The sequence below is a fragment of the Streptopelia decaocto genome (assembly GCF_964273445.1).
Source record: "Streptopelia decaocto genome assembly, chromosome: 21".
NCBI classification, from domain to species: domain Eukaryota; kingdom Metazoa; phylum Chordata; class Aves; order Columbiformes; family Columbidae; genus Streptopelia; species Streptopelia decaocto.
Window position 1 is genome coordinate 1531040 of NC_138676.1, and position 20134 is coordinate 1551173.

The 20134-nt window shown below is 54.5% G+C and overlaps 1 protein-coding gene across 3 annotated transcripts in view; it reads left to right on the top strand.

Moving 5' to 3' along the window:
• The first annotated feature begins 1161 nt into the window (after nt 1-1161).
• Nucleotides 1162-20134, top strand: part of NECTIN1 (nectin cell adhesion molecule 1) — a 95785-nt gene continuing 76812 nt past the window's right edge. For all 3 annotated transcript variants that reach the window (XM_082070560.1, XM_082070562.1, XM_082070561.1), the window contains exon 1: nt 1162-1840. In XM_082070560.1, coding sequence (XP_081926686.1) covers nt 1759-1840 — 82 coding nt within the window. In that variant the 5' untranslated portion in view covers nt 1162-1758. The remainder of the gene's footprint in view (nt 1841-20134) is intronic.

Here is a 20134-nt window from a genome sequence, read left to right on the forward strand (position 1 = left end):
CCTTGAACAGGAATTAACTTCTAAAGGAATTAAAAGGAGGAGGAGACTGCTGGAGGGGTCCTTAGAGGTATCTTTTTATAGCTGCTGGCTGCCCCCCCTTCCCTTCTCCTGTGTGGTATCCTTCCCCACTGATTCTGTCCTTTTCTGCTTGCCAGGCATTGATTTGTTCCTGTGTTGTTCTAATGGAGCTTGAAATCAACATGACTTTGTTGTTGGTTGTTGTCATTGTTGTTCACATCTTTGTTTGGGGTTCAGCATCCTTGTGGAGGCCAGGCCAGCTCAGGAGCTGGCATTAGTAGGCTAAATACCTCCTTAGCAAAAGATCCACAAAGGCTGTGTCTGTGTCCACATAATAAGGGCTGTCACAAAGCACAGCAAAGCAGTGCCTGCCTCCTTCAGTGCTGATTCTGAATCTCCTCGCTTCTCGGTGCACACAGAATGTGTCCAGAACAAGCTCCTTCTTTCAGTAAGTCCCATGAAAACGCTGTATATTACACAGTATCTACATCCAAAGCATTTGTGAGTGTAAATCTAGATTCCATATGATAGCTATGTCTATTTTGCACACAGTTTCTAGAAGGTATTTTTATATGTCGTATCAATGGCCAGATAGGTAGGCTGCTGCCACTGCCAGCAGCCATGGCCCAGGCATTCCACCATCCGTAAGGGAATTCCGAAAACAAGTCTCTCAAGTCCACAAAACCTGGGTGCAGAAAAACAACCTAAAAAGCACCTTAGGAAACCCACAGAGGTGCCCTGGGTGCCGAGACTGTCCCCCGCAAGCACGCCGGACACCCGCCGAACAAAAGACAGCTGCCAACAGCAGCCGGCTGGAAGGGAGCGGAGGCGAGGGGCGAGGCGGGGACACCTTGTCCCCCCTCCCCCCGCGGGGCCGAGGCGGGCGGACCCGCAGCCGGGCGCACCCCGCAGCCGGGCGCGGCCCCGCGGAGCGGCCATCCCCGCGGTGCGGGAGCGCGGCCCGCGGTGGCGGCAGCCGGGGCTGCGCGGCAGGCAAAGGGTTAACGCTGCGCCCTCCTTCCGCTGTGCACTGACATCACGCAGGAGAGGGTGAGCGCCGCCCCGCCCGGGACTGTGTGCGTGTGCGAGCGACCGTGCCGCGCAGCCCGGGCAGCCCGCGTCCCCCGCCCCGCGGCCGGCCCGCTGCCGCCGCCCCCCGCCCGGCCATGGAGCACCGCAGCCGGCCCGCTGCCGCCGCCACCTCCGCCGCCTGAGCGCCGCCGGCGGCCCGCGAAGCGGAGGGCAGGCAGCGGGCGGGGGCTGCCGAGCCCCGCCGCCGGAGCCACGGGACCGCCGCGCTGCGAGCGGCGGCATCAGCCCGCGGAGGGCTCTCCCTCGCTTTTCTTTATTTGTTCTTCCTCCCCCCAGTCTTCCTTTTTTTTTTTTCCCCAAATTACATTTTCCCCCTCCCTTTCTCACTCTCCCGGCTCTGCGGACGTGCTCGCTCCCGGAGGGAGGCACCCGCGCTGCCGCAGCCGGCCGGAGCGCCCCGCGCCCGCGGAGAGCGGCTCCGCGCCCCGCCGAGCGCCAGGGCCCCATCGGATGTGCGGAGCGTACCTCCGGCCGCCCGTCCTCCCGCCGGCTCGCCTGCTGGGCGCGCCACCTCTTTGTCCTCCCGCACCTACATTTTTTAAACCTTTTTTTTTAAAGCAGACCTGAAAATCACTGAAGGCGGGAAGGGTGGGGGGGCCCAGGGACGCTACCAGACCGACCCCTGCCCATTTCTTCTAAGGAACTCTCATGGCTTCACAGCTGCAGACAAGTTGCTGTGCATCTTGGTGGACTATCGGAGTTTGCATCCTGGCGGCCGCGCTCCTACCAGGTGAGCCGCTGCCGGTCGGTCCCCCCAGGAGGCGGTGGGCTCTGCCGGAGCGCTGCGGGGGTCGGGGCAGCCCCTGAGGAGGGCTGCGGGGTGCCGACGCGGGGAAGGGCTGCGGGAAGGGCTGCGGAGAGGCGGGGAAGGATGGGATCGGCTTTTTGGGGTGCCCGTCCAGGTCTGGAGCAGGTGTGGAAGCATCTGCGTGAGGGTGGGAGAAAATCGGGGACGATTTCATCCTTGGCTGGGAGAGGAACAACACCCGATTGTTTGTTTTGGAAGCAGCTGCAGGCAGTGGGCTCCGGAGTCCTGGGAGCTGAGGCGGTTTGTTTGCTTTTTGGATCGAGCAGCGTCTAGCGAGGCACAGCAGCCAGGCTTCCCGGGAAAGGGAGCACCGGGCTGGGTAATGAGCACAGATGTTTCGGGAGGAGAGATGGAAGGTTTCAGCTGTCCAGCATCCCTAAAATCCCCACTCCCCTCAACACAAACACTTCCCACGGGCTCTTTTGCAGAGAGATTGGATTGCTTACAGTTTTCAGACCTTCCTTTCACTGCTTTTACACTTGGATGCCTGATGGCATCTGATCCATCCCTTTGGTTTTGATCCATCCCTGGAAAGGAGGAGATGGGCAAAGATTTGGGTTGGCTTCTCCGCAGCTCATTCGAACTACCCTGGTGGTTGCAGAACAGCCCATGTGTCCCCACCCCAGGGCTGGGTCCTGCCCTGGGCTCTAGCACAGCTCTTAGAAACGGGAGAGTGACCCACTTTGTGAAGTGCCCTGGGGGTGACTCTTATTCTGCTCCAGTGCAGAATGGGTTAATGCCGTCCTGGAGGGCTTTCTGGAGTCGGCTGTTGGAGACGTGGAAGGGGTCCAGTGTTTGGGTTTACAGCGCTTGTGAATGATCTGAGAAATGCAAATAGAAATGATTTTTGCCTTTCTGAGGCTGGGCTCTCGGTGGCCGCCTCTGGAGTGCATGGCAGCGGGCACGTGTGCCACCCCCCGGCCGTCGTCCAGCCTTCTGCAGGGGTTAGAGGCAGCCTGTGCCTGCAGGAGGAGGCTCTGCAGCTGGAGGGGAGGGTGCAGGGCAGGCAGGGTGGAATTGCCTCCGCTCCTCTCTGCTGGGGCAGCATCCTGGAAGAGCAGCCAGGCTGGCTGGGCTGGGACTCTGAGATGAGGTCTGGGCCAAAGGACTGACCATCCAAGCCAATTCCAGGGCCCAGGGTTCCCTGGTGCTAGCAAGGATGGAGATTATAACATCCACAGCATGAGGAGAAATCAACAGAGCACACTGGATGGTCCAGCTAATATGGATGAGGACAGAGGTGAAACGGGAGGGAGTAGTGGTCAAGAAACCAGCAAGACTTTGAGAGGGAAAAGGTTAACAGAGTGATGAGAAACAAGGCAGGGCCATACCTCTGTATTCCCAGGACAAAAGATCTGCTGTGCACCACAAAAAGAGGTGATGGAAGGGACAGCCCTGGGCTCCCTGCACTCCTCTGTGCTCCCAGGCAGGTGCCTGGCTGAGCTCTGGCTCCTCACAAGGAGCTTGGAACTTTCCCTGTCATCCTTCCCCTGGTGTTCCCTCCTCACCCCTCTACCGGGGCAGCCCCATGCAGGAAACCCTCCCCACAACCCATGGGAAAGGCACTGGAGGTGGCATAATGCTGTGGTGACTGTCCTGAGTAAATTACAAGAGGTTTATGTTCCTCTAGTCCCTCCAGGAATTGCTTTCACCAAGGAGACACACAGCTAGCGACGCTGGGGCAGCCTGGCATCTCACCTTGTCGAAAGAGACATTTTTTTCCCCCACTTACTCTATTTCTGGCTGTTCTCGAGGCTTTGCTGCCAGCAGTCAGGCAGCCTCGTCTCCTGCCACTCTGCAGGAGCCCCGTAGTTTGTCTTGCACTGTCCCGCTGGCAGCTCTGCCAGCACAAGCCAGTGGTGCAGCTGGTGGGTCCTTGCCAAGGAAAGGGTACAGCCAGCCCTGCAATGCTCCGCCAACACAATCCTTCCCGACCACTGGCCGTTATCACCAAGTACCCTGAAGCCTGTGTGGGCGAGACTCTGGCTGGACCAGTTTAGTGGTGAATGCTCCGCATTGGCAGGAGTGATTGATCTGATATTATGCATTTATTCATTTGTTCGTTTCATTCATTTGCGCACCTGCTTGTGCTGTGGATGAGTCCCAGGGCTGCAGGGAAGGACCAGCACAATGCTGTGCTAGATGCTGCACAAAGGCTCGGCGGACTGACAGTCCTTACTAAACCACAGGTCTGAATGCAATGCTGAGGCAGGTAGTTCCTCAAGTTCACAATCCATTGTGCCAAAATCAGCTGAGGGTGTTTATATATATATATATATGAAGCCATATGTAAGCTTTGAACACAAACAGGCTTGCTTATCAAGGACAAGGGGTGAGGGAAACTTAGGATCCTATATTGTAAGAGAATTAGTAGCTGTGGACTTTGTTGGAAAATGCAGTTTGGTACCTAGTACCCAAGAAGGATTGGAGGAAGGTGGGAGACACTACCTGCTTTCTGGAAAACCTTTCATGTTCATCCGATAAATGCCATTTCATTTTGTTCCCGTCCATGTATACCACCACCCCTTCTGACAATGTTAGCTTTTTTTCTGATAAGGAAATAAAAGTTCCCTGCTGTAAAAGCTGCAAGGCATCCCTTACAAAAATCTGCTGTACTAATTGTCTTCAATGTGATCGGCTCAATTGTCCAGAACGGATTCAATTCAGGATTCCTGCAGCCTTCCATGCAGATCTGCCTGCCTGTCCATTTGGAACCCTTAACTAGGTATCGGCTCAGGCTACGGCATTAGGGCTTCAGGACATTAATATGAACAGGGGTTATTGAAAAGCTGTGGGATAGCGGGGAGATCCTAGGGAGCTGATCCTCAGAGGTTAGGAACACTCGTGGTTAAATTTACGTTTTACAAGGCTTAACAATCTGTCTGTTTATCCCCGCCATGAAACTCGGTCCAGCTTGAGATGCAACCGTGCAGAGCAGAGGCATTCATCTTGTGCTTGGTCCTGCATCTGCAGATCCGGGCCTCTATTTCCCAACGCTCCCCTCCGTCTGGGCACAAATTCCTGTCTATCTCTGGGCTACCTCTGGGGCTCTGAGAGGGGCCTGTGAGTCTTTCTGTGCAAAGCGCTTTGAGATCCTCAGCAGGGGACAGCTGAGAGCTGTTTGAGGCTTTGACATGGGGTTTTTCTGTCGTGGTGCATGGTACTCAGCATTGGCTGAGCTGTAGTGACCTGGAGGCCTGGGTCAAACTTGGCTGCAGCCGGAGGCAGGGTTCCTTTTTGGGGAGGTACAACAGCTCTCTGGAGTGTTAGGAACAAAGTGTGTCGCTGCAGGATCTGGTCCATCTTGTACTCTTGTAGAGATGCTTTAATATCCCAAAGGAGCTTCCAAAAGGCAAAAAGTTGTCAGAGTTTTTTTCAGCCTTTGGTTTGAGTTCTTAGTTGTTCCTTTTTCTTCCCTGCACCTATCTCCTCCCAAAACTCGGAAACAACAACATCAGGCTATTTCAAGAAGCAAAAGTGTGTCTTTTGCTGATATTTTCTCATTAAACCTCGCTGTTGCAGTGGAACCGACCCATTAGAGTTTTAACCTGGCATGAATTGATGAGCTCACGTATGTGTCAGTGTGGTTGAGGCGTATGAGCGCCAGCTCAGCCCACAAGCAGGAGGGTGTTTGCCCCATGGCCAGAGCCGGGAGATGGCCACAGTTAATGCTATTTGCTCTCTGAACCGGCAGCGTTAATCAAACAAGAGTTCCCAGCCCAGTGCACATGGATCCATTTGCAAAGAGAAGTACAAAAGCAGGGACATTGTCACATCCAGCAACACATTCAGCGCAAGGCAAATGCCTGCAATTAACTGGTGGCTGACGAGATGCCGATGCTGGCGCAGCCTGGCACATCTCTCCCCGCATCGCCCCTCCTCTGGGCTGCAACTGTGCCAGCCACAAAGCCAAGAGTACAGGGAGGCACCAGAAGGATCCTTTGGGCGCCGCTCCCGCCTCAGCTGAATCACGAAGGGAACCAGAAGAGCTGGTTGTCGTGACCTGCTTTCCAAGCCTACATTTCCACTTGCACCCCTTGCCCTCTGCTAGTGCCGCTAAGGCTGGGGACAGGGAGGACAGCCCGTCATAAGGAGAGCAGCGAGTGGCCACCACTAGCCAGGGAAGGGCTCCTTCCCACCTCCGGTGCCCAGGGGAGTTACACAGCGTCACCTGCGGACAGGAAGGTGGTGGAGCAGTGCCAGGGGAAGTCAGGCTGCCTGTGAATGCTGCAGGGATGAGCTGCCGCGTCCTCAGGTGGATGGCCACCATCCCCACGGCCTCTGAGAAAAGCTTCACGGCTTGCAACATCATTGCTTGAGGTCGCGATGACTCTTGCTCAGTCCTTTTCACATGCCAGCAAGGTGTATTGGTGCAAAATCAGAAAAAAATGAGTGAGGGACAAAGCTACTCCAATCTGAGTGACCCTAGAGATCTTCTTGCTTTTTCAAAGGCATCAGATTGAATCAGGGCGGCTCTGATGCAGGGTGAGCTGGTGCCACCAGCCACTGGAGGTGGGACCCAGTTTGCATTTGAGACACCTATTGTGTTAATTACCAGAGCCCAGCCATCCCAGCGCAGAGAATTCAGAGCTCTGCAGTGAGGGCTCCCTAACCCAGATTATTGTTTCAGGTGAAAATGTGTTTAACTAAGGAATGAAACCTCTCATGATACATCCCCTTGCTTTTCTCCTGGCCGCTGTTGAGCTGCAGATATTCTCCTGGCCTTACAGTTTTCTGTGCTTCTCCAGTGAAGGTTTTGGTTGATGCACATACCCTCCCAGCTTGGTTTTCAAGGGGAACACCCAGCTCTATAGCAAAAAACTCCTGACCAAACTGCTCAAAGGCAGAAGTGTTGTCCATGAGAGGAAGGACAGTTTTGCCTCAGTCTGCGAGTAGGAGCCCGTAGCAGACAGACAGGCACCTCCCTATCCTTCCACTGTGCCACCATGGAAGGTTTGAAGTCCTGCATTTACAATCTTGTCTCCGTCACACACAGAAATGGGAAGCAAAAGTTGGAGATGCAAGGGCTGCCCTTCCCAGCACTGTGTTGTTTTATATGCCCCATGCTGTCATTGACCCTGCCTGATGGGCACCCCAGGACGCACAGGGAGTTTAGCACGTTGCTGTTCATTCGCTGCCTCTCGCCGTCTCTGGGGCTGATGCAGCCGTTCACGCAGGCTGGCATCACAAACCTGCGGCAGCTTCGGCTCTGCAGCAATCCCAAGGCAGACGAACAGCAGCTACTGGGCATGAGAGGGGGAGAGCGCCAGCGTCAGTCCCTTGCTGCTTGCCCAGCTGGGCTAGGGAGGCTGCTCGTGCCCTGCAGCAATTGAGGCCAGGTGGAGTCTGGCCAGCGGTTTCTTGTCCCTTCGGCATCTTTGTGGCACGCTGGGGATGGATGGGAGGAACTGACCCAACTTGATGAACCATCTCTTCTCCATTCCCCCATGGTAAAGCTGTCCCTGCAGGAGGTTTATAATCCTACTTTGGCATTATTTGGTGTGATGCAGGAAGAAAGCCTTTCTAAGCACTGTCCACCCAGCCCTCGCCCTGCTACAGGCCTGCCCTCCTTGGGTGTGAGCCAGTCCCGTTGGAGACTGGTGCACAGCGCTGCTTTCCATCCTTATTCAACCCACAGGTGGGCAGGGAAGAGCTTAAGGAAAGGCAAGATCTGTGTGTGACAGGGATGGAGTTTTCTGTTCCCCATTCCAGCCTGTTTGCCTTTCTGGAAATAGCAAAGTGCCTCCATCTGCTCCCGATCATGCAGGGATGCTACAGAAGGACCTGCAAATCACATCATTGCCTTGAAGCAGCGGCAGGTACCAGATGGACCACCTGGCTATGAGACAGCAGGTGCTCCCAAGCCTGGTTAGTCAAGAGGACTCTGCCTCCATGTGTCTTCTCGGCAATTTTCTGTCTACCTGGGGAAACCCCTCAATCAGACCGATCAGGAGGCTGTTTTCCCTTTCCCGTGGGAGATCCGTTCCCCCTGTGTGGAGCGAGGCGTCCGGAGGCACGGCCAGGGCTGCAGAGGGGCCGTGGGCTCGCAGCCGGTGGCCAGCATCCAGCGGTTGTGCTCCGGCGGCCAACATCCAGCGGTTGTGCTCCGGTGGCCAGCATCCAGCGGTTGTGCTCCGGTGGCCAACATCCAGCGGTTGTGCTCCGGTGGCCGGCGGACGCGGCTCCCAGCACAAAGGGCTGTCTGTGTGGGGCCAGGGGCTGGCGCAGGGCACTGCGTGGCCACCTGAGAGCAGAACCGGCCTTGTTCTCTGGGTGAGGCTAAAGACACGGTACCGATATAGGCCACTGCAGCGGACGGTCTGTAGCCACATCATGTGGATCCAGACTTATAGGTATCTATTTTTTTGTACTGAGGATCCCACACTTGGCAAAACCAGGTTTTTTTTCTTATGCCCTGGCAAGATACCCTCTGGACCAAGAGGGATGCTGCTTGAGAAGCTTTTCACTGACCAGTTTCACTCTCCGTAGGAAAGACAGCCCGAGGGGGGGTTGGGGGCAGATTCTGGGTCGAATGGTAATGGGCAGAAGAGGTTGTTGGGACTCAAGAGCTCAAGCAGCAGCCTATAATTAGAGGTCGTTGTGCTGACTGTCCTAGCAAAGCCAGGGGTTACGAACAGTCCATCATGGGCAAAAGTCGTAGACTTAGGGGAGAGTTTAATATGATGAACAGGGTTTGCTGGGAGGCACATACTGGATAGTTCGGGAGAGAGGTCAGGGTTTCTGTCACTGTCTTCTCCAGGTTTCTGTGTAGAGCAGCTTGATACATGATGGCTGGTGCGAAGGGCTGTGTCACTTAGGGCAGGGGAGGGCAGCAAGGGAGGAATGAACCCTGCCCCATCCTTGAGCAGCCCAAACAAATGAGCTAGCCGGGGCTGGGTAAGTTATCAGCACTCTGTGGAGTCCTGCCTCACCCCCCACCCAAACACGGGGCGGTGATGGAGGTTCCTCCTGCCTTGAAACACCTCACCCTCCCACTGGGACAGGACTAGAAGTAAAGGCATTGTCCATATGAAGCCTGCAGTTGCGAACAGAAGGCAGCAGCTAGTGGTTTGGTGGTGTACATTACTGGACCCGTTCATGCGCTTCCCCTTGTCAGCCGCAGCAACGCGGTGGCCAAGGACCAGGCTGCGGGAAGGGGTGTTTTCTGGGTGCGGGGAGAACCAAGGCTGTGCCCATTTATGGTCATTCAGGATCGGGGATGTGTTGCACAGCAGCATCCTTGCCGTGCTGTAATTTATATCAGCTGCCACAGTTTCCATTGGATACAGGACCCCTCTTGGCTCTACAGGCAGTGCTGCTGGGTGCTGTTGGCCCGTGCATGGCACCCCACAGCTGAACATGCTGGAGTCCTGTGTATTTTACTTGAGAAGGATGAGTTCATTTTGTGTACCGAGAGGCTGAGACGCAGGTGGTAGGTGCTGAAGCAAGGGCAGCCTCAGACCAGCCCAGGATCCAAATCTACAAGGCACCTATCATGACAACTTCAAAGCCAAGTGCTGTGCTTGTTGTGTCGTGTTGGTAAAGCACGTGGCATCTTATGAAAGGCTTTAGAAAAGGCTTCTTGCTTTTCTCTTTGAGGCCATGGTTGTGAAAGACACCTGTGCACCAACACATGAATCAACACGTGTTGTGAAGTGCCACTTCTGTCCTGGAGTTTGCCCCTGTGCAGGCACGTCCGCCCTGCTGCCAGCGCTCCCCTTTCCCTGAGCTCGCATTGCTTTTCTGCTGCCTCCCTGGGGGAAGGAGGGAGAGGAGGGCGGCAGGGGGACCTGCTGCTGTCCCTGTGCCACCTGTGTCAGCCCCTCTTGCAGGCTGTGCTGCCCAGCTGCTGCTGGGGACACGAGACACAGGTCTACAGGGCAGCGGCAACGTCCTCCTGAGTGCAGGGTCCGAGGGCTGGGGCGGCCTCTGAACGCCCGCTGGGCACCACGGCGGTGGGGGGGCTTGTGGGGGAGCAGGGAGAGCCCAGGAGCTCTGTGTGTGCAAGTTTTATAAAGAGACTTTTACTGGTGAGCACTCATGTGCTTGGGTTCAGCAAGAACCCAGAGAAAGTGGGGGAGGGCTCATTGGGATCTCCTTGCAGAGGGAGTGATTACAGTGTGCTCTGATCTTCAGAGGCGGCTTATTTGGCGATTTGCTTGATGCTCTGCTGCCTAATGGGTGTGCTCATGCATCCCTTTGATACGAGCTGAATAAGATCCTTTTGGGATGATGACAACAGTCCTGGGAAGGGATGGGAGGGAGAGAGGCTTGCACAGAGCACAGCTTGTAAAAGGGGGAATGTTCCCAGTGCCTGCAGACCTGGGGGGGAATTAGGAGCAGGACTGAGTTTGGCAGAGGAAGAGCTGCAGTGTTTGCAGAGGAAGGCAGTGCTCTGGCACTTTATCTGTGGGTCCTCTAGGACTGCCCTGGGAGCAGGGCTGAGACCTCTCACATCATTACAACCTGTGATCAGTCACCTGTGATCAGTCACCTGTGATCAGTCAGCCGTTGACAAGATTTCCCCACCCTGCGCAGGGAAGGAAACACCAACCAACTGGAGAAAGGAAAGCTGGGCTGGCCATCCTGCAGAGGCCCATGCATGGGTTTCCCAGCCCCAGAGCTCCGGTGGCCTTGCCGTGCAGAACGGCGGGAACACGCTGCTCCAGCAAGCAAAGCACCACGTGAGGCTCCGACTCCAGGGCCACGTCCTTCAGCTGACATCCAGCAGGTCCCTGTGCCTTGCTGTTCCTTCCCCGCTGTGTTTGGTTACGTGCTGCAGCTCCTGGCCCAGCAAACCCAGCTTCTGTTCCCATGAGGGTGCCGCTCCGTAGAGCCAAGTCATCTCCTATGGGACATTATCCCAGACGCCAAGTAAGCAGGGACAGTGCAGGAGTCACCCCGCAGGATTCGGAGGAGCTGATGTGTGTCTGATTCAGCTGGGAACTGAACTAGCAATTTGCCAGGAAAAGAACCCTTATCCCCTGCCTCCCTCCAGCCCCCAATCCTTCTGGGAGTTTGATTTCTCAGCCTACAACAGAAGGGTGGTGGTAGGAATGGATTTTCTGGGGCTAGTATTTCCAGCTATCACACTATATAAATAAAATTGTTTCTTTCTTTCTTGGTGTGGCAGGAACAGACTTTCAAAAATGTACCCTGATTTTTAAATACCCTTTTCGCCTGTGGTGTAAATACTAAAATGTGTTTTTTCTCTCTCCTCTCTCCCGGAGTTTAAAAATATCGCTAGCCTGGGGAGGTGCATCTTTCAGTGAGATTTATAATGGTTGCTCTCAAGTGATGTGGAAAATGAGCCTCCCTCTGCCCCATCCAGCCTGGCACCTTCCAAGAATTTATTTCCTTTATTTGCGTGAGCCTAAGAATACTTAGAGGCTGCATCTCCGCCCAAGCACTCTAATTATTTAAGTTTTGTTTATGGCCACTCTCTGGGGAGCTGAGTAGGTCCAGGCTGCTGATCCTTCCATCGCCTGCGTAATTCAGCCCTGCATTACTGCCGTTTGATAATGACCAACAAATCACAGATGCTGTATCTATTGCCCTCCATGTATCACCCTGGCTCTGTGAATTGGCTGAGCCTTCGCAGCCGGCGTGAGCACAACGTGGCCCCTCCGCGGCAGGGCTGCTGTGCATGGAGAGCTCCCCAGCCCCAGCCCTCCAGGGGAATCGGTGGTCTCCGCATGCCACGTGGTTCCCAGCGCCTCTGTTCTCATCACGCTCCATGATAAAGAGAGAGAGAGATCTTGATCACGTTATGACAAGCAGCAGAGAGATGGGAGTGAAAGCTGCACTCCTACCTATTGTAATTCCAGTTAGCAGGGCTAACGTGGCCAAAGCCTGACAGTATTGATCCAAACTTTGTATGGGGGGAAGCTATAATGCAGTTTTCAAAGGCCCCTGGGGCATGGGGTTGAGTTCATGTGCAGCTGTGGGGCAGGAGAGGAGAAGAAAGGCTTGTTTATAATGGAGCACACGAACAGGCAACTGCATTTCACCATCTGAAACACTAAAGCCAGCCTGGTATCTAAGCTCTCTCTAGGGCTGGACTGGCCTCAAGGTCTGTGCTGCAAAGCCCCCTTGAACCATTTAGGACTTCTTTCTACCTGCATGATAATCAGGTCTTCTTGGTGTGCATGTGGAATGAGTTTGTTAGGACTCGGTTTCTTCTCCAGACAGAATGTCCCCAAGTAAAACAGCCCAGCACTGATGTCCCTGCTGGGATACAAACCCCAGGGCTGCAGGGGAAGGGGGCAGGAAAGAAAGAGGGGTTTCCCTCTGGCACTCGAAGGTGGCTCCTCAAGGTCAGCGCTGGCCGGGCTGGCAGAGGCTGTGCGTGCAGATGCTGGCTCAGCTGTACCCTTTCTGTGGCTAGGAACTCCAATCTGCAGTTTTGCTGGTATCGATCCGAGACCTTTCAGTGGCTCGAAACTCACTTTGGAAATAAAAGGCTAAAATAATTATTTTTAGGTATATATAATTTTGTTGTTGTTATTCTTGATGTCGCAACTGCTGCCATGCCCGTGGAATACCTTATGGAACCTCACTGGAAATGAGAATATTTGCTGCCTCACACTGACTTCTACCAGGCCATGAATCAGCTTTTACTTAAAGGGAAAGAATGTCCTGGAGGTGATGGCAAAGGCAGGCTGAGCTCAGAAGCGCTGGCATCATTTCTTGGCTTTGCCACAAGCTCCTGGAATATCCTTGGCTAGCTTGCTTCACCTCTATGCGCCTTTCCTTGTCGAAAGCTGCCGGTGACTGTCCCGCTCTTCTTTGCGATGTTACTCTATACAGGCAGGAGACCATTTGCAAAGCACAGGGCAAGGTGACTCCCCTTTATTTTGTCATTTTTCGGAGCAGCCAGGAACCGACAGCTCCTTACCCAGGGATTTTAGTAGGCAAGAAATAGTTTTGCATAATGTACAAATATTCTGGCAGTGCAAACACTGGATGCAGTTTCTTACTGTGTGATGTGTGGGTTGAAATCATGGAAGTGGGAGATTGTGGTCCATTGGCTTCTCTGCCTGGTTTAATTCAAAGGCCTCTTGATTTCTTGCTCCGCTAGTTTGCATTTGGGTTACTTCTGGTTTCCAGCCCCCATCTGGACATGAACAAGGGCTTCAAAAACTCTGTGGTCCTTCCGTAAGAGGGGGCAGGTAGCAATGCAAACCCAGGCCCTATGAGCCATTCGACTTGTTTCACATGTGAGCCATCACATGATACTGATTATAATTGCCTCAGACAGCAGATGGATTTAAACAAGTGTCTTTATGCTATAAAAGCATTCTAGTCTATCTCCTCGGTACATTACAATTTTAGCCATACGCAAGAGTCTATGGAAGATTTGTACCACAACTTGCCATTTCTTTTTGTGGCCACAGGAGCTGCAGGATGCGTTGAAGGAGGGAAAGGAGGTTCATATGCAAGCTCCCTCGAAGCTTGGAGCTGGGACACGAGCTCAGTGTAAAAGCAAGGAAGGCACAGCAACTGCCTGCATCCCCTCCTTACCCTCCTACCCCAGGGTGCCCCAGCAAACCAGTCTGGATGAGTTATTACAAAATCCTGGTCAGGACAGAGAGAGAAATGGAGGGTTTAAAGTTCAATAATTGTTAATTATTACCCAAGCTTCCCATGAGACTTTCTGGGAAAAAGACATGCCTCTCTTTTGCAAAGGTGTTTTGTGGAACATTAGTCTCTGTCCTGGCCACGCTGAGTTCTTTCTCTCTGCCTTCTTTCTGCCTCCAGTGGGATTAATAAAGAGCTGCTGGAGAGCTTCTTATCTAGCAGCTGAATAATGTTTGCTATACAGGGAGGGGAGGCGGCTTTGATCCGGGAAAGGGAGCACAGGGGAAATAAGATGGGCTATTGGGGCAGGGGGAGGGTGTGGGCCAGGCTGGGCTGTGCTGGCGCGTGGGAAGCTGCTCCTGCACCCAACCTGTTCTGCAGAGAAAAGATGTGGGTTTCCAGGGCTTGTCGGGCTGGGGAGGAAGGGCTGAACCCAGACGAGAACAAAAGCTGGGAACCTGCTCTGAAGGAGAGGAAGCAAGAAAAGGGATGTTGCAGACAACCCTGTCCGCACTGGGAGGCTTTGCAGCCTCCCCAGAGCCGTGGTACGGGTCTCCCTGCAGGCTCCTGCTCCGCATCTCTCACCAGCAGAAGTGGCCGCATCCAAGCTGGCACCAGCGTTCTCGCCGGGCGGGAGCCCAGAGGCGAAGGGCCACACCTGAGAGGCAGGACGGGCTCTCTGCTCTGCTCTCTTCTCACGGGTGTGGGCTGGGAGCCGGTTGGGTAGGGCTGGGCCCCCCAGGCCAGTATCTCTGTGAGCGTGCCAGGGCCACGGCAAAGGGAGCAGCCTGGCGCGGGAGCGCTCGGCGCGGGGAGAAGCGATTGCCGTTAGGCAGGAGGGGGTTTGGCTCCCCAACATGCACCCCAACACGCACATCTGTCACCCTGGGACCACCTGCTTTCCATCCCCAGCCTCTTCTGGCCCTCAAGCCCTGAAAAACACTGCTTCCCAGGTGGGATGAAGGCTCCTGGGACTCCACGGGCACCAAAAGCATCTGTCTGCCCCCCCATGGATCTAGGGACAGGGCTGCAAAACTCAGCCGTGATCCCCAGAGACTGAACTTGTCTGGAGCTGAGGAAGTTGTGATAATGGTGGTAACAGCTCCCAGACTGGCTCTGGAGAGCAAGTGTTGCTTTGGGTTTTTTCCGAAGAAGATGGGCCTGAGCAGTTCAGACAGGCTGCGCTAGGAGCTGAGATGGCTAGAAGAAGAGCTTCTGCTTTTTTCTTTCTTGCAATAATGTTCCTTGCCCTCTTCAGCCTGTGTTTCACCATAGTGAAAGTGTCCTTCCCCTCTGCAGGTCCAGGCAGCTCCGTAGGCTTTGATGTGTCATTTCACACTTGCTGCTTTCCCCAAAAAACGCAACCAGCTATGGGGCTGACCACACCAAGCAGTACTGGGTTTGCAGAATGAAGTCTGTGCCCCTGAGAAACACCCTGATCTCTCCAGGTGCCTCTCTCGAATACTCCAGAGGAGTCATGGGTATCTCCAGGAGGGCTTAGACATTGTTTGTCTGCTCCAGAGCCCCACACCACGGCCCCACGTGGACAGGCTTGACAGTTAATCCACAGGGAGATTAGTGGCTGAGTTTTATCTTCACCCACCCTGGTCCTCACCCCCATCTGCTCAGTGAATCCGTCTGGGAGATCCAGCAAGGCTGTGCCCGCTGAGCCCTGCGCCCGCCCGCTTCACACGTGAAAAGGTCTGGTGCCCACGCTCGCCCTCTGTGCCATCCCCCCGTCCTAAGAGGTGAGGTTTGGTGAAGGGAGATGCTGCAGATGTCTGAGAAAACATGGCTCTTCCCGCGGCTGGGAAAGTCCAGCCCATGGGATGGTGGGGCTCAGAGGGTTCATGCCCCTCCAGAGGGGAACATGCATGTCCTCCCCTCCCGCCAGGCCACCCGAGGCGGCAGCAAGGTGAACGTGTCACCATGGCTGGAGGATGAGGGACAGGAGCACCATGGGGCATCCTCCCTGTCCCGCCCTCCCGCACCCCTGCGCCTCTCCCCTCCAACTGGGATTTGGCTCGCCAGGACCATCTGTTCCTTTCGGCCCGTTGCCATGGTGACGGGGTGGCTTGAGATGGGGTTTCACCAGCGGCGGCCAGGGAAAGAATGCAGGCAGGGAAAAGCCTGCCTTTTTTTCCTGGGCGGAAATGAAGGGGAGAGGGATCCCGCCGGCGGAGGCTGCTTCCCTCCCTTCCTCCCGTGCCCCGTCCCCGCTGTCCTGGCCCCTTTCCCTTCCCGTCTCTCCCTTTCCCCGCTGTCGGGGTCTCCCGCGCATGGCGGCAGCAGCAGCGAGACGGGCCGGTGCTGTGCAGGTGTGTGCAGGGGGGTGTCCTGCCCCCCAGGCATGGCGGCCGGCAGCGAGCCCACGGGTGCTGCCAGGAGGGGCCGCGGCGCCTCCCCGAGCAGCGGCGCTGGGCTCTGCCCCAGCCCCGGTGCTGTCCCGTGGAGCACCCATCGCTCTGGACCGCACTTGCTGACCCTGGGGAGATGCTGCAGGCCCACACAAGCTGTGGCTGTGTCCCCCACTGCCTGGGCTGGTGGCTCCCAGTCCAGCAGTAGCTCGGGGTGAAGTCACCCATGTGGTGCTGAGCGCAAGGCAGTTCAGGATGCGTGCTGGTGGGTGGCTTGCTTTGCGCTCGTGCTCAGCCCAGACAGTGGGAGCAAGATTTTGGGCTCCTGCTCGCTGCGCTGTGGCCGGGCCCCTCCTTTCCCCATGCAAAACCTGTGGTTGCATGGGAACATGTTGGCTGGTGGGCAAGTGTGGACTGGCAAGCGGGCTGAGCGCTGCTCGTGGCGGTGCAGACATGGCCCGGTGCGCATTGGGAGCCGCGCACACCCCCTCGCCCTGCCCCTGTGCAAACACGGGGGGGCTGTGGCAGTTTGGCTGTTGGTTTTAATGCAGAGAGTCACTTGTCAGACCAAGTTACTTCCAGTCTTTGTCACTAAATAAGCCTGGAATAGAGAGTAAGCCTGGTGAAAATGGTGCATTGCTGTTTGTGTGGGTATGCATGCGTCTGCTTGTGTGTCGCTATTTTTCGAGAGGAAGTGACTTCAAAAAAAGAAAATAAAAGAGGAAACAATACATAACTATCTGCCTGTAAACAGTGAGATCTGGGCTAATGCATGACAGGTGAAAATGAATGCGAAGTGACAGATTGACAGAAAGACAGACATGTTTTTGTGCTAGTTTAGCATCCTGATAGAAACAGAAGATAATTCAGGTTGTAAAGGACCTCAGGAGGTCATCTACCTACCTACTGAAGCGGATGCGTGTGCTAAACGCTCTCTGTCAAGAGCTCAATTTTCCTTCCCATTGCAGCAGCCACACTAGAAGGCTGCTCTTATACTAAATCTAGGGAAGGGGGAAGTGAGTTATCACCGTATGAAGTGAGTTATCACCGTATACCTTTGTGTTGGAGTCCCACCGTGCTGGCTGCAGTCCCAGCCCAGAGACTTTCCAGTCTCTGGCTTTACCCCTCACTGGCCGTGTCTCTTGACATGTCTTTTCCCAGGGCAATAGGCAACAGGAGGCGTTTAGGCCAGGGCTGAGCCTGCCGCCTTGAAGGTAAATCTTGGTTTACCAGCGAGAGCTGTGGGAAGTGGAGTATCAGACCTTAGGCTTTGCTGACCTGTTCTGGGAGCTGAGGAGAAACCAGAGACTCCTGTGGCCCTTGTGAGTGCAGAGCTGGCTTCAACTCACCTTTCTCTTCCCCGTGTATTCCAGCTCTGAGTGCAGCAGGACTGAATGTCACCTGTTCCCTTGTGACTAGCGATTTACAAGCGCTCATCCTGCTTCTTGTTTGCAGAGCAAATGCCCTTTTCCTGTTGGCTCTGCCCTCCCTGCAGTGGGGAATCAGCATATTCTGGGCTTGAAGCTTCTCCCAGATTTATGAGCTTGCTCTTCACCTTGAGAGTGAGGTTCCCTCGCCCTGAGAAAGCTTTGAAATCCAAAACACCAATTGCTGACTTAAGCAAACACCATTGATCCTCCAGCAAGGAAAATTTCCTTCTTTTTCCTTTTTAGGACGTGAGTTGTGGAGATTTTGTTGTTGTTTTCCTCTCAGTATTTCTCTTTTTCTCTGGAGGCACGAGTACCAAACAGTTCTGAGAAAAATCAATGCGATTTGAAAAGAACTCATCGATAACACATATGGGGGATATCGAGGCAATATCGATGTGTTATCGATGAGTTCTTTTCAAATCACATTGGTTGGCAGAGACCAATAAAAACCCCACAAAAAACTCCTCTCGGTTTCCTCTCCCCTTGGAAAGCAAGGTTCTTTAATTAGCTTTTAATCTGGGGAAGAGGAGAGCTGTTTGCATTGAATTGGTAATAGGGGATAATATCTTACTCCGAGTGATGGGTTATTTGATCTCTGTGCATCAGAAACCTGAGCATATGCCTGTGAAACTGGGAGGGGGGATACCAGGGCTGGCTCAGGGCCCAAATAGGAGCACAGCTGCTTTTTTATTTCCTGTAATAATTAGAAATAAGACGGGGAACAATCACCTTTTGTCCTGTTGCTCCAGGGCATCCATTGATAGTAGGAAGCCCGGGGAAAAAGCCTTCAAAGACGTGCATGGGGCATACGAGGGGTGTTAACGCTACCTAGTGACTTCCACCCTCGCTGTCACCGCACAGGGCCAGACATGCAAGGGCAGTGTCATCGACCTGCAGCTGCAGGCTGGTCAGAGCAGCAGTCCCGCCATGGGGTCTGTGCCTCTCGCGCACGCTTCTGTGTCTCTAAATGTCACCGTCGGGCTCTGCTGGTCCAAAACCACGCTTCGAAAGGGGGGTAAATCAAGCAGTCGCCAGTTTACCCTCCCAAAGCTTTGCGGGCATCACAGAGGTTTTGTAGCAAGATCCAAAGTGAAGATCATTGACGTCATTAGCGGGTGGATGGGGCCGTATCCGGCTCGCCCCTGCGGTGCAGGAGGAGCGGTAGGCGCTGGGAGAGAAATGCACCGACAGCACCTGGTCCCCGAGCGCCGAGCCCAGCGAAACACGCTCTGAAATGCCTCCTGGCTTCAAGCTGACTCAAGCACACATGGGAAACTTGTTGATGTGGATGACACCGTTCATTCCTGGCTGGCTTTGTTTGTTTTGTTTTGTTTCTTGCTGCAGCTGCCTTCAGAGCAATAAATAGCTGTGGATCTTACTTGTGGTCTGCGCAAAGTGGTTAATATTTAATCAGAGGTCTGAAGCTGGATTTGTTTGGTTGGCAAACATAAAAATTGCTTTTTCTGTTTTTAGAGCTAGGCAGATATGGCCAGACATTCAAAAAAAGCTCAGGGTCAGCTTTTAATTAACCAATTATTTTAAGATTTTAGCACACTGGTCAGTGACAGGTTTTCTAAGTAACTCAGCTCCCAGCAAACCACCCTAATAAATGCCAAAACATCCGAAATGACTGGCATCCAGTATGACTTTGCTGGGGCATCCTTTGTTCTGGGCAGGCTGGTGAGGTTCGGAAATGGAGCGCGAAGAAGTGAGCACCACAAAATATATACGTCTGCGCTTTACGATGCTGATTTTCAGTTTCAACAGCTGCTCCGTTTGGAACGGATGAAGGTGTACTCCGGCTTAGTAGGAGTCAATTAAAAATAAACCGAGGGAAAAGGATTGGTGTCGGAGCCCATCGACGCTCGTCGGACATAAAGTTGCGTCCTTTCAAGCCTGGGTTTTTCACTCCAATTTGCCACAGGCGGCAGGATCTGACTCGGAGCTCTCATTAGCATAGAAATGCTGTTGGTTGCTCTGAATTCCTGGCCCCATCGCTTTGTTCCTGCTCATGGCAGGAGCGGCGGTAAAGCCGCCTCCCAGTCCGCCCGTCCCCTCCCCCTGCGCACCCGGGGCCGGGAACGGCCGGGCCGGCCTCTCCCCTTTCTTGCCCCCTTCTTGCCTTTCCCGTCCCCCTCCCCTTCCCCTGCGGGTCCCTGGGCGAGGGGCCGGTCCGGGGCTGTCGCCTCCCGCGGTGCGACACGGCCGAGCCGGGCAGGGGGAGGCGCTGGTGCCGGGCTGCCCGGGGATCAGACAGCAGACATCGGCGGGGAGGGGGCAGGGAAGGGCTGCTGCCTTTTGTTGTCGCTTTTTTACCTTCTGTCGCCAGAATATGGCCATAGGTTGCGGCCATCCTTAGGGGCTTTTTCCCCCCTCTGCTTCCCCAAAGCAACTAGGACTAAGACTTCGGGTTAGCCCTGCATCTGCACAGGTGAACGTCCTGCTGCCTCGGGTGCGTGGGAGAAGGGTGCTTAGAGCAGGAGAGTTTGATTATAGATAGGACTCCTGTAATGTCCTTGCTCTTATTTGTGGTCTGAACACGTGGTGGTGTGGATTGTTTTTGGTCAAGAAACCTCTTTCTGCCTGTGTTTTTTTGCCAGCAATAAATTGCAGCAAGGTAGGGAAGTACAGGGTCATTTAGGGGATGCGAGGAAGGATGCACCTTCCTTTTGGGAAAGAACTCATGGGCCACGGTAGGATTTTCAGCTTCCTTCTCTTCCTATTAGTGCTGAGTGAATGCTCCCCTTGAGCCCCTTCTTTGCTGAGATGGAAACACGGACAGGTCCTTGCAGCATCAGGCTGCCAGTGACTCCCCCTCTGCAGTGAATGTGTCGGGGTTACCACTGCCA